General features: G+C 48.5%; 1 protein-coding gene across 4 annotated transcripts in view; it reads right to left on the reverse strand.

The window, feature by feature from the left end:
• The window catches only part of GNB2 (G protein subunit beta 2), a 447265-nt gene that overhangs the window by 15399 nt on the left and 417250 nt on the right, over positions 1–14616 (reverse strand). For all 4 annotated transcript variants that reach the window (XM_069644804.1, XM_069644810.1, XM_069644815.1 and 1 more), the window contains exon 9: positions 10403–10619. In XM_069644804.1, coding sequence (XP_069500905.1) covers positions 10403–10619 — 217 coding nt within the window. The remainder of the gene's footprint in view (positions 1–10402; positions 10620–14616) is intronic.

The following is a 14616-nucleotide window of genomic DNA, read 5'->3' on the forward strand; positions in this document are numbered from 1 at the left end:
TCTTCTTCACGAGGAAGTATCTTGAGTAAACTTCGGAGCCCCGAAGCCTCTTTGGGACGAGCTCGATGGCGCCCTTCCTGAGCATCGCCCTTACCTCCAAGAGAAGTTGAGGGACGTGATGTTCCTTCCTGGCCACAGGAGGGACGCGCGGGCCCCTCTTTAGAAACTCGAGCGTGTGACGCTGAGCCAGGACGTCCAGCACCCAACGGTCGGTGGAGATGGACTCCCACACGCTGACGAAGCTCACCAGCCAGCCTCCCACCGGTGTGCTTCGGTGGGGGCCCGACCCCACGGCCGGTTCAGTCCTGCTTCGACGAGGCTTTGCCGCCTTGTCCTCCTTGGCGACGACGGCGGGGTCCGCCCGACTTGCCTCGTCCCCTGTAGGCTTCCTGTGACGACAACGGGCCGCTTGACGATAGGTGGAAAATCCGCCGCTGGAACCTTTGGAGGCACCCTGTTTGCCTCCGCCGCTCCGAAAGGGCGGCCGTCGTTGCTGGAGAACACCAAGAGCCCGGGCCGTCTCCGTGTCCGCCTTGATGGCTTGTAGGGAATTGTCCACCGTTTTCCCAAACAGGTTGCTCCCGTCGAACGGCATGTCCAAGACTCTGGGCTGCACGTCCTGACGGAAGTCAGTAGCCTTGAGCCATCCACGCCGCCTAAGGCACACGCCGTTGCCCAACTGGCGAAATCCAGTGTCTGTGATGTCCGTCGCTATCGTAATGGCGTGGTCCGACGCCACTTCTCCTTCCTGCAAGATCTCTAGGGCCTCCGTCCTCTTGTCGTCTGGTAGGAAGTCCAGCAGGGGGCGAGTTTGTACCACAACTCCCTGTCGTAGCGGGCTACGATAGCCAAGGCGTTGGCAGCCTTAATCGTCGTCGCTGCCGATGAGATGACTCTGCGTCCCATCGTGTCCAATTTCTTTCCCTCGCCTTCCGGCGGGGAGGTTGACGTAGAGGCCGCGCCCCCCCGCTTTCTTCCTGGCCGCCGCGGAGACGACCGAGTCCGGGGTCGGCTGTGCCCAAAGGCACAAGGGGGCCGCGTCCGGGACCCGGTACTTCTTCTCGTACCGATCCCTTCTAGCCAGCGTTGTGGATGGGTTCTTGAGGAGGGCGAGACCCTCATCCCAGATATCGTCCAGTAGAGGTACAGCAAGGACCGTCTTCCTCTTGGTCTTGTGCCGTTGATAAAGGAAACCTTCCTTCTGTTCCGGGCAGAGCTGGAAAAGCTCTGATGCCCTGGCGATCATGGCGTGGCGGGGAAGCCCGGGTGGGAGGCGACGACGTGGGAGGAGGGCTGAGCAGGGCACGAAGGTTGAAAAGGAGGTGGAGGATGAATCCTTCTCTTAAGAGGAGGGTCCCAGAAGGGCCTGGCTCCGGATCCCCCGTGGGGAGTGGTTCCTCCGTTGGTGGTAACGGCAGTCTCGTCCTTATCTCCGAGCATAAGGACTGTATAGCCAACAAAATGGCCGCCGAGTTGTCTTGCGGCAGTGGTTGAGGGGGTTCGGACGGGCGATCAGGAGCCCCGTCGGCAACCTCGACGTTCTCGTCATCTCCCATGTCGGGATCCCTCCCGACAGGATGGTCTTCTTCCACGCCAGAGCCGTGGCTTAAGACTTCGACCAGCTCTTCCTCAGAGATTGAGGCCGAATCCACAACGACCTCCTGCCCCCCCTTTTTCTTCTCCGTCGGAGGTTTCACAGGGGTCCTGTCGATGGGCATGAAAGAGGACTCCCTCCGCGGTGGCAGGGAGATTCTGGGCCCCGAGGTCGCCACCACTGGTGTAGCCTCCACAGGCTGAGCCAGGACCGCCGCGACTGTCTCGATAGAGGCCTTGGCCGGATGGATCAAGGCTTTCACCACCTTCTCCTTGGGGGGGGGGGGGGAGGGTCACCCCCTCGCTCCCCCTCCGATGGGGCCTTCGAGCACGACCGGGGTCTCTCCAGGAGCTTCGCCGGGTGCTCGGCCTTCCTCTTACCCGAGCCAGAGCGTTGGCTCGTGGTTGATGGCGCCGGGGAGGATGCGCCCTGCCTGGCGCCCATAGAGCCCGACCGTTCGGCGCTCCCGGTGCCAGCGGACTCGCGGTGCTTGGCCTTCTGTTGGACCCCCGTCGCCGGGGCGCCCTCAAAGGTCTTAGAAGACCGCTCGGACTTCTTCTCGCCTGACGGGCTCTTCCCTTCCAGCCAGTTGGCGAGACGCAGATGGCGGTCCTTCATGGTCCGCTCCGACATATTGCCGCAAAACGCACAGTCCTTTCTCCACGTGCGTCTTGTCCTCATGCAGGCAGTAGAGGCAAAGGGAGTGTTCGTCCTCCTTAAAGACATTCTGAAGCTGGCATCCAGGGCAGACCCTGAACAGCTTTCCGGGCGTCGAGCTTCCCTTCTCCTGTGCCATGATCGAGATGGGCCTGAGAAACTTCTGGAGTCCTCCAAAAGCGTGGCTCGACAAAGTCTTCACCCTTGAGGGGCGTAGAAGAATCCGACACGGGTCCCCGTTGATCGGATAAAGAAACGGTGGAGCTTGAGGCTCTTTTGACCGAAAAAGAGAAAGTTTTCCTAGGAAAAAACGCGAAAAAGCACTAAAGCTCGAGAGCAATAGCACGAGGATCCCAACACTTGAACGTGTGGTAAAAATCTGAAGATGGCTGCCAGAGGCGGGGCTTAGGGAGATGGCAGTCATTGGCTGTGGTCAGTATGACGCAGAGATCAGTGATTGGTTACTACTACGAAAGACAGATCAGAAACAAAACTGATTTTTCTTTACCGAGGATTCCCAGCCTGACGACGGGGAATATTCATGAGCATGGGAATCCATGCCAGACCCCATGCTGGAGAAGGGGAGTACCTTGAATTGGTAATGCATGTCCTCTATCATGAACCTTAGATATTTCCTGTGCGCTGGCAACATTGAAATATGAAAGTATGCATCTTTCATGTCCAATGTTGCCATGTAGTCCCCTTGTTTCAGCAGTGGTATCAGTTCCTGAAGGGTTACCATACGAAACTTTTGGGGTTTTATGAACTTGTTCGCTGGGCTCAGGTCTAGAAAAGGGTGCGTGGTGAGATTCTTTTTGGGTACAAGGAAGTACACTGAATAAATACCCTTGTTTACCTGAAGAATAGGGACGGCTTCTATGGCGTCCTTTCCCAGCAGGGTCTTGAAGACGTGGGCGACCGTCTTTAAGACCCACTGGTCTGACGTTTTCCCTTCCCATGCCGTGAGGAAAGATGTTAATCGCCCCCCGACCGGGGTGACATGGGAGGGGACCTGGTGGTAATTTTTGACCAGAGGCTGCGGCTCCTCTGGGATTGGGGCCTCTACCTCTGCGCGTCACTGACCCCTAGAAGGGTAGTAAGCAGGGCTTCCTGAAGTTTGTCCTGTATTGAAACTCCCCGTGCCATAGTTGTTTTGGCCTGCACGGGACTGCACTCGAAATGACCGCCAAGAGTTGTTACCACACTGTGGGGAGTTAGGGGGTGGGGCGGAGGTCTTTGTGTGATCTGTTGCAGAGACTCAAGAGTCTCTTGCTCCTTCTTGGCCGTTTCCAAGGCCTCATCAACCGCTTTCCCGAAGAGGTTAGCTTCTTCAATCGGCTTATTGATGAGACGCTTATGTTTCGGGTTTAAACCCAGAAGTACGCAGCCAAGCGTGTCTTTTTATAGGGTCCCTTGGGCAAGATACCTGCCTGCTGTTTCAGCCGTGTTTTTGATCACATTCTGGTTCACTCGTCTTCCCTCGACTATGAGAGCGAGAAGCTTGGATTTGACGGGTTCTGGAACCTCTTGGACGCCTTCCTGGAGCAAGTTCCACTGAAGGTCAGCATAGTTCGTCAATAGTGTGATTTTATTTGCTATCCGCGTAGTGTATGCAGCCGCCGAGGTGACTCAAGGAAGGAGTTGAGGGGAATGGCCTGGCTAGATGGGTTTTTCCTTAAGGATATTTTCTACAAAATCCTGCTCAAACACTGCCTCTTGAGTAGAGATCTGAAAATGTTCAGCTGCCTTTTTTGACATCGATTTGAAGGCCATATGGTCATCTACGGGTGAGGACCAACGAGCCGCAGCGGAAGGGAGTCTAAACACAATACATCCGTATCCTCAACTTGAAGTGGAAGTGTCCATGGGTCTGTACCCTCCTGTTGGGTTTCGTCCCAATTGTCTGTGGGATCCTGTTGTTCATAAGCTTGTAGAAATTAAGCTTCTTCAGTGTAAATGTCCCTATAGGTGTACAAGTGCACAATGTCTTCAGGTTAGACTGAGACAGAGGGCTGCTCCTCTTGATAGTGAGAAGAAAATTGAGCGATAGGCTCTCCACAAGACCTTTTCAGGGATGGTCAGAAAAACTGAATTCTTTCCAGCGGTCCATGCACCCCTCGAATTTCTCTCTAGTCCATTTAGAGGACCCAGACGGCCCTACGGGAGGAAAAGCGTAGTCTTCCACCCTACGGCGTCAAAAAGATAGTCTTCGGGTGTCTGAAAGAGGTTCTTGGCTATCTTCAAGTATTTTTCCGCGGCTTGCCCCATGTTTTTAGGCGGAACCGGGGTAAGACCAACCGCCACCGCAATCCTCTCGATGTGGTCTTCGATAACTGCTGAATCGGCGTGGGTTAATTGCTCCGATAATCTATCGGTGGGTATAGTACCTTCCGCGGCGTTAGAGGGCCTAGCGGTCGGTTTTTGGACTAGAGGCCTAGTTGTAGTTTTTGGCAATACTACGGCCTTCAGGACCGATCGATTTCCGCGCTTCGACGTGTGAAGTTTTTGGTGTAGCGTCCTTATTTGATTAAGATTGTCCAGTCGCAAGACGCTGTTGCAGATGCGGGGAAGGCTTTGGATCTGCGCGATCCGAGGAACCCATCAAAAGTTTTGGCGGTCACGTCGAAACTGGTGTAGGGTTTGTATGCTTAGGGTGATGCGTTTGTACGCCCCTGTCGCTGGGTGTTTTCCCTGCAGCGAGACCAGAGTCAGGCCTTAAAGGGTCGGGGATGGGTGTGGCTGGCCTAGAAGTGTCCGCCTCGAGGTCCATCACATCTGCAACGGATGTTTGGTCATCTGAGGTGCCCCTTTCACTCAGCGGGTGTGGCGGTGGGGGAAGGGGTTTCCACCTGCGGCATACCGTACACGGCCCACCGCTTTACACAGCGCTCATTAAGGGTCTTGGACCGAATGAGTTTGCAAGCTGCACACTGCTTTTCGTCGTGCTCCAAGGGGAGAGTGGGGTTGCACGTCCTGTGTTCGTCCTTCCAAGGATATCTAACCCTACACTTAGGGCGGAACCTAAAAGGAGTCCTTCCAAGCCAAAAGACTCTTATTCAGTTCTCTCCAATTCATTACAGCCTCGCTTTCACTCACCCAGCAGGGTGGCTGTCCTTGCCGGACAGTCAGCCAGCCAATAACCAGAGTGCATTTGTGTCTTCTAGGCGACTAAGCACAGAGTTTTGGGCACCTCCCTCACTTCCTGCCTACCCTAGACACTCTGGAGCCAGAGGCGGGTTTCTCTCAGAAACCCTGCCAAAGGCAAAATGAACAAAGAGACCAAACCTGGTTTGGTGTGCAGAGAAACTCTCTAGAAGGACCTTTCCATACAGACCTGGCTAATGAAGACCAGGAAACATTTTGAAAAAGATGGCTCCCGCGGTTAACTTTACCGGGTCCGGAACAGTGGCAGGAAATGCAAGCCAAGGTAGATCAAAACGAAACCACTGCCACCAGCCAGTCAATTGAGGAAAAGGTAACAAAAAATATTACATGAGCATTTAGACACAGGGGAATACTTAGCTCCTCCAGCACTCTATCGTAAGATAGCATTGTACTTGCTAGACCCAGTACACCCCAAATAAAGTCAATTTCACTTCACTGCTCTGGGAAACAGTAGTTGATCCCAGAGAAGGTATTTAAACCTTGGGAAATCTGGAAGACTTCCCTGTGGCACTGCACTGAAGGTTCTTTGTGACAATTGTAAAAGATGCCGCCTATGGAGTTGGTTAGACTCCATAACCAAAAAGAAACGGTGTATAAAATCACAATACAATAAAAGAGAGTGGGAAAAAGGGTCACACTCTCCAGGTTAAACAAAATTAAGTCCTCAAAATCCAGCCAAGTCGCTGGGGGTCTCTAAGGTGGAGGGAATTAACACATTTTGAGAATTCTCCCCAACAACCAAAAATAATGTGAGGCTTTGTGCATGTGGGGCATGTGTGATGGTGCAGAGGAATGTTCTACATTATCACTTGGCCACACACACCTGATTCCAAATTCTTTAGAAAAGAGGGCTAGTGGCAGGAAGGACAAGCCACGCTGCAATATTTATTTCACCATCTACGAACAATCTGAGGGACCTCAACGCGTGAGGGATTGTGGGTACAATGCACGTCACCATAGGGATAGTGTTACAGACGCGCCTTGTCGACGTCCCCTTTTCGACTACAAAAACAAAATGCAATACTCCGCAGTGACCACTGGATGTCGGACTATGCACAGCATGTGATTCTAAGCAGATTAACAAACATCAGAAATTATATTACGTTAAGTTTACATAAAGCAATTCCTTTATCCAGAATTCCTTGCTCAGCTAAGCACTTTTACAGTGGTTATAACCCAATGTAACTGTACTCAAATCTTTTGACCCCCTAAATGATAAATGTTAAGTTGGCCTATTGGGATTGAAAACAGTACCTTGAAAGCGAACATCCATGTCATGAGCTTAATTTACTAAGTTATCTTGCTGGACATTATTTGTATGTTTGATAAAGTGGCTTCTCAGTGAAAAATGTTGCTCTAGTAAGATTCAAAGAACTAAGTGGGACCACATTGTAGGACTATACTGACTCATTAAATATGTGCAAAGTGGAAGTCTACCAGACAAAAAGGTGGACTTCCGCAGAATCCTCGAAATGGCGGTCACCGGGATGAGCAGTCCAGTACTGATCATTATGAACGGAGAAACCAAACCAAAGCCCTGCCTGCAGAGTACTAGACGAAAATGCTTTGTATCGCATCTGTGGCTACCTCTAACCAAGGCAGTGGTGATAGAAGATCCTTCTAAAACACATTTTAATTCGCACTATCTTGCCACACAAGGGTTCAGACACTTATGCAAAGATCACCATTTTCAATCCCTAGATTTCAGGAATTTTTAGTCACTGGCACCAACTAATTCCAGTGAAACCAATTGCACCTTTCTTTGGTACACTTTGGAGACTATTGCTAGTCCTGCAGCTGGGAACCATGGGTAGGTCATTTTAAGACTCTTGTGCTGAGCTCAGTGAAAGTTTAGTGACTTGGCACTACAGGGTGTGTACCAGTATAAACCAGCTTCAGCAGCTCTTACAGTCTTGGCCCGTGACAGTACCTCAGGAAACAGTGCATTAGGCACGAGAGCACGTGTGTTACCCTTTTCCCAAGAGGAGTCAAGGTAAATACTAAACTGGAATCTCGGAGCCCTTGAACAGAAAAAGTTCAGTAGCACATCAATCCTACCATTTGGATGGTGACGGTATAAGAGCAAGCAATTTGCAAAGTAATGCCAGAGTTTAACGAGGTATTAATGCAAATTCTGCACGCCCTGGAAGGTCCTAATCTGGCCACTATCTATCTAGGCGATATGAATAGCTGAAAAATGGGATTAATCGGATAAAGAGGCCATCAGGCTCGAAAGATCCATGAACAATTTAGAATTCCAAGTCATTCACGATGTTCCAACCACGGACAAAAACATCCTTGATTGGGTGGCTATCACGAATCTCATAGCCCAGGTTGACCAGACACTGCCTTGTGTCTGGTCAGACCACTATCCCATCAATTTCCATGTCCTGCTTCCAGACAGGCCCTTCAGAAGTCCTAACACAGCTAAATCAGTCACCAGTAGGAATCTTAAAAAGATACTCAAAGAATCTTACGGCATGTCTTAACCGCATTATGTCAGAATCCCCAGACACCGATTCAGCCGAACATCTCGCTCTATCACAAAATGTTAAAAAACCCTTCTGGATAGAGATACACCACTTAAACCCAGACTTGTAAGACCATCCCAGCCACCAAAAATTGTTTGTGGTTTGACCAGGACTGGACCACAAAAAAAATAAATTAAAACTAGAATCTATATGGTTAAAACATCAACCCAAGGAAACTAAAGCCTGGAAACAGGTGGATACAATTTACAAAAATAAAGTGATTGATTGCAAAAAAAAAAGACTACAATCATGAAATATCCAAAGCGAACTTCGAAACACTCAAGACTTGAGAAACCCAATGCCCACCATATACAATTCCTACCTGCTAATCTCGATACTGTCACAGTACAGGCAGCCATTGAGGATCAAATCAAAGCAAGAGCAGTTTGAGGTAAAGATGCAGGCCAGAAACATCACATCTCAATGTCTCCATATATAGATCTTTAAACACCTTTTGATTTCCTTCTCTAAAATTAACATCCACAAAATGAAGACCTCTCTTCCATGAACCTTACACCCTGCTCAGAAAATACTATTGCGCCCAAAATCATCTTGGAACATGAGGTGCTCTTCACCCCCTTTTCTCACAAGGTTCTTTAATTCCTCCTTCCGTAAAGGAAAGGTGCCCAAAGATATAAAAGCCGTCACCCTGCTACCCAAAAAACCCAACCTCGATCCACAGGACCCCAATAACCTTAAACCCATCACAAATTGCAATTTCTTGCTGAAGGTCTTGGATAAGATTGTCTATAATAAATACTAAATCTTTATTGAAGCCAATAGTAATCTACAGCCCAGAGAATATAGCTTTACACCAAACTATAGCACAGAGACCGCCCTAGTGATTCTTCAAGCACACATGCGCCACATCTTGGAAGATGGCAGAATAGGCATCCTGGCCTTGTCTGCGGCCTTCGATTTGGTGGGCCGTGGCACACTGAAACAGACTACGCCACCTAGGGCAATGCTCTGAGATCGCAGTTGACTGGTTTCTCTCCTTATCAGACCATGATTCTCACATTCAGTGGGGCCAGGCAAGGTCACCCACCAAATCCATCTTGTGTTGCGTACCGCAGGAGGCTAGCGTGTCACCTAGGTTGTTGAATCTGTACATCAAGCCTCTTTGTACCCTTCGAATCAACCATGAGGGGGAGGGGTGTTTATTACCAACTATGCAGACAATAGCTGGTCCTAGAGGTTACAGGAGACTACCTGGCCGACTCTGCAGGCCAGTCGACAATTGATCACCAAATCAATGACTGATGTCATCCAACTGGCGCTGCCTAAATTTTAACAAGACCGAATTATTGATCTTTGGCTCAAAAGCAGCGCGGGCCAATTAAAGGCCGGCATACACCAGCTTTCAAATTGGTGTAAGTAGCATCCCTGTCCTTAGCAAGGTGAAAACCTTGGGCATCTGTCTAGAGGCCTCCTTAAATTCTGATGCTAATGTCAACTGCTTGACAAAACTGCAACCACTCCCTCCATCGTCAAAAAAAAACATGACGCCCTTTTATCTCCAGAGAACACGACAACCATTGCCCGTGCCACAATTCTCACAAGACTGGACTATTGTAACGCTTTACTGATAAGAGCCTCATCCAACAATCTCAGGAAACTTCAAGTGCTGCAAAACAGACGTGGGCACCGTTAATAACCTTACCAGGCAGAAGCACATTTCAACTCACAGAAGTGAGTACTATAAGTGGGTACTAGTGTCCACAAATGTGTGTACAGAGAAGCCCCCTCTTACCTGAAGATGCAGGTTCCACTGTACTGCCCGGCCAGAGTACTACATTCCTCTAACAAAATACAGATTGCTTGTCCCAGGTTCAAATGGGAGATGGGCCTGGCATATCATTCCAGGTCAAAGCAGCTACATTCTGGAATTCACTCACTGCAACCGTGACCCTAGACCACAATCCCTGGACTTTCAGAAAATCCCTAAAAACCTTGTTATTTAAGTAAGCCCCATTCTACTGCCAATGTGAGCTTGTCCTTTTTCTTTTTTTTGTCCTTAAGTGTCTGTCGTGCCCCGACACCTTTGGGCTTCCGGCGCACAAGAAATACATAAAATAAATGAAGTTAGACAAGCAATGCGTGGACCTCCTGCCGGCACTGTAGACCAACAAGTGGTTTACAAAAAAGGAACAATGAGGACACAGATTCTGAACCTGGAATTAAAAGAATGGGGTGCTGGCAAGCGCACTTGGGACTTTATCTGGGAATTTGTGTGCACTGGTGTTTTTCCCTTCCAGTATGTGTCATGAATGTTCAGGTATGCTATTCGGATTGAGACTGGCTCAAAAACTACATTGAATAGCCCTGGCAGTCGTTCCCATTGTTTAGTCTTTAGGCTAACCAGAGTCACATTTTTTAAAGCATAATTTGGAATAAAACAATTTATAATTCAATTTGTCATGTTTGGTCAAGCACATAGTGCAGAACCCTTTACCTGCGCGGTCACCCTTCATGGAGTCCCAAATGTTGCAGTTGAAGTCATCATAGCCAGCCAGCAAGAGTCTTCCACTCTTGGAGAATGCCACAGAGGTGATGCCGCAGATTATATTGTCATGGGAGTACATCATCAGCTCCTGGTCGGCCCGCAAGTCAAACAATCGGCAGGTAGCATCGTCTGAGCCTGTTGTGAAGGCGTTTCCATTGGGGAAGAACTAGAAAGAAGGAAAAGGAGAAATGTATTAATGACTGCGAGAGAAGAGTATTTTATTGTTTGCTTGTTAGGCGCTTATACATCAAGTAATTCAAAGCACCCACGGGGCAACAGGAAAGGGACATGGGAATGACATTAAAATACATCAAATATTACATACAGTGGAGGGGGGGAAAAAGGACAGACCTACTATGCTTGTGAGTATTCAAAACGTGCAAGTGCAGAAGGGAGGGGGCAGTGGGGTAGGAGCTGGGGTGCCCTTCTGAGGCTTGTGGATCTCCTTAGATCACATGCTATGCATAGATTAGCGAGCAGTGTCTGGAGAAGGTGGTGGGTTGTGAGACGGTGCAGCAGCAAATAGATGTTTTAGCACCGCTTGTCCCACCAGTGAATCTGCTTTAAAATGTGTTAATGCAGTAGTGCCGAGTAAAGGCATATATAGAGCTCCATGAAGCCGCTTTGCAAATGACAGCCAGTGGGGTGTTTGCAATAAAGTCCAAAGCAGCTCCTGTACCCCGGTAGTGAGCGCTCTTGGTGTGAAATGTAGAGTTTTGTTTGATAGAGTGTAACAGTTGTATGCATGCGACTATACATCTGGGGATGGCGATTTTTGAAACGTGATCACCTTCCCTGCCAGGTGCTAAGGAGACAGTCGGTCTGTTTTTCCCCAGCTGTTTTGATTACATAGCAAAGAACCGCCCTCCTTGCATCTAGTATAAGGAGGTTTTACTCAGCTGAGTTTGAAGGGTTTGAAAGAAAGCAGGTAGTTCAATGGACTTGTTGACTTGGAACTTGGATATGAACTTAGTGGAAAACCTATGGTGTGGTCTTAGTGCCAACTTATCTTTGTGGATAACAAAGAAATGGTCTTGCACTGACGATGCTCCTGGTTCACTGACTTCTTATGGAGGTGATGGCCACAAGAAAAGCAGTTTTATGTGTTAGGTGTTTAAGGCTGGATGTGTGCATGAGCATTTAGATCCCCACCCTGGAGGAGGTTTTGAAATGGTGGCGGTTAAGCCTTTTTACTCTTTCCATGAATGCCACAATGACAGGGACCTTCCACCAGGACATCTTGTAGAGGAGGAGCCAAGTAACCCTACCAGAAGCTCTGCCCCTATGTTGCCTATATGTTGGGAACCGGAAATTGCAACATGTGCAGTACCAGTGAGGATGCCTATACCGCAAAGAATCCTTGAGACAAGGTATCCATTGAGAAAACCCTATATGCATTCACAAAAAAATAAATGTCTTCTGGAGAAGGTCCTGGAAGAAGTCTGAAGATGAAGAAAGAAGACGGGTGACGTCATACGAAGCAGAATTGACACCCAGAAAATAGACAAATGAAGAAAGAATACAGACATTCTCTAGGATTTTGAGGATGAAGTGTCTAAGTAAAGCAACATTTCGGGATCGAAGTGAAGGTTGCGCATGCAATGAAACACTGAAAAGTTATTTTACAATTGTACAGATGCCGTAACGCAAGCAGTCAAAGTAATCCTGAGGCTAGCTACGTAGTAAATAGATTGCGGCGATGCACCAATGTATATTTATACGAATGTATTTGATCTGGATGTTCCACAATGCACTTTAGCAAACCCAGTGGATGGAAAAGGCTTAAAGTGTTGCGAAGTTGTAGATACATGAACATAAGAATGAAGCAAACTCCTGTTTGAGGTGCAATGGAAAAACACTGGAAGTGCCAAGAGTTCATCATTTAATAGTATTTTATGCAGCAAAATGCTTGGAAACGTGGTCTCCAGTCACATAGTCAAGATGGAAATTGTGATGATTTCCTCCATTTCGGAACGCAATGGGAGTATAGGGACAGAACGGTCCCCTCCCAACACAGCCTCCCACTCAGGACCCGGTAACATTCTAGTTCTCGGCAGCAGTGAGCGCTACGGGACTTCTGGATGCAGTTCCAGCCACAGCAAAGGAAGGGATGACATGCATTACTTATCGTAAAAGTATTTCTGATGATTGTATCTGCTTAGAGTCACATGCTGTGCATAGTCCGACATCCAGTAGTCACTGCGGAGTATTGCATTTTGTTTTTCGTAGTCGAAAAGGGGAAGTCGACATAGGCGTGTCTGTAATACTATCCCTATAGTGACGTGCAGTGTACCCACAATCCCTCACGCGTTGAGGTCCCTCTATTTTTTCTGCCCTGAGGGAGCCTTCTTAGACGTGAGCGAGTACAGAAAAGAGAGAAAGTAATAAGATGTCCATGTTCCTTCCATCCGAGCAGGGAGGAAGGGTGCGCGCATGTGAATCTAAGCAGATACAATCATCAGAAATGCTTTTACGGTAAGTAATGCATGTCTTCTGATGCTTGTTAATCTGCTTAGAATCACATGCTGTGCATAGACTAGCGAGCAGTACCCGGAGTTGGAGGTGGGTTGTGAGAAGGAACAGTAGAGAAAAGATGTCTTAATACTGCTTGTCCCACCTGGGAATCAGATCTAGAATGGGTATCTAGACAGTGTTTTGTAAAGATGTGTACAAAACTCCAGGTTGCCGCTTTGCAAATGGACTAAAGAGGGACATTTACAATGAATGCTATGGAAGCCCCAGTGCCTCGAGTAGAATGTGCTCTTGGCTTGAAGGGTAGTTCTCTTAGCAAGAGAGAAACTAAGAATGATGCATTGGACAATCCATCTAGATATAGTGGATTTTGAAACTGCATCTTCTTCTCTTCCTGCTGCCATCAAGACAAAGAACTGATCAGTCTTTCTCAGTGGTCTAGTTCTTTCCATATAAAACATGACTGCTCTGCGCACATCAAGTGTATGCAGGCTTTTTTCTCCCACATTAGATGGGTTTTGAAAGAACGTTGGTAGTTCTATCGACCGGTTGACATGGAATTTAGAAATGAATTTCGGTGCAAACCTAGGATGCGTGCGTAGAACCATCTTATCCTTGTGAACTGTTACAAAGGGGTCTAGTATAGAGTGCGCTTGTAGTTCACTTACTCTCCTAATGGAGGTGATATCTATTAAGAAAGCAGTTTTAAGAGTGAGGTTCTTAAGTGTTGCCTTGTGCATGGGTTCAAAGGGTGAGCCCATAATCCTGGTTAGTACCACATTTAGGTCCCATCCGGGAGCTGGGTTAGATATAGGAGGGTGGATAATCTTTACTCCCTCCATGAAGGCCTTAATAACTGGGACTTTCCACCATGACACCTTATGTTGGGACATGGTGTATGCGGAAAGTGCAGCTAGATGAACTTTTATAGAATTAAAGACTAATCCTGAGTCTAATAAGTGAGTCAGGTAAAGAACAATTTGTGTGGGAGAGCAGTCAACGAGGTCGACGCTCTTACCTCTACACCAGATGACAAATCTTTTCCACTTGCTAGAATAGTAGTAACGAGTGTTAGGTTTTCTTGCCTCCCTAAGAATGTCCATGCATCTTTGAGGGAGCTGTAAATGTCCAAAATCTATGACCTCAGGAGCCAGGCTGCTAAATTCAGGTTCTGGGCATAGGTGCAGCGTTTTCCCCCTGTCCTGTGACAGCATGTTGTACGGGCAGGGTAGTTTCACCGGTGGAGCCAGAGACATCGCCATCAGGTGAGCGAACCATGGTTGCCGGGCCCACATTGGTGCCACTAGTATCATGGTGACTGGTTCTTGGTGCATCTTGTGCACTATCTTGTTGGGGGGGGGGGGGGGGGGGAGGAGGGGGAAGCGTAAACAAATTTCCCTGACCATGTTATCCAGAGACCGTTCCCCTTGGAGCGGTTCTGAGGGTACCTGGAGGCGTAATCTTGGCATTGGGTGCTCTCCAGAGTTCCGAACAGATGTATTTCTGGGAAGCCCTATTGTGTGAACACGTCGAAGACGATGTCTTCTTGTAATCGCCATTCATACTCTGAGGGCAGAGGGAAGTCTCTGCTGGGTATGTCTGCTAGCAGATTGAGTTCCCCTGGTACATGTTGTGAAACAGGAACATGTGTTTGAGAGCCCACTTCCAGATGTTCTGGGACAGCATGGACA

Source organism: Ambystoma mexicanum, chromosome 1p (genome assembly GCF_040938575.1).
Source record: "Ambystoma mexicanum isolate Mex_15411 chromosome 1p, UKY_AmexF1_1, whole genome shotgun sequence".
In the NCBI taxonomy this organism is placed as follows: domain Eukaryota; kingdom Metazoa; phylum Chordata; class Amphibia; order Caudata; family Ambystomatidae; genus Ambystoma; species Ambystoma mexicanum.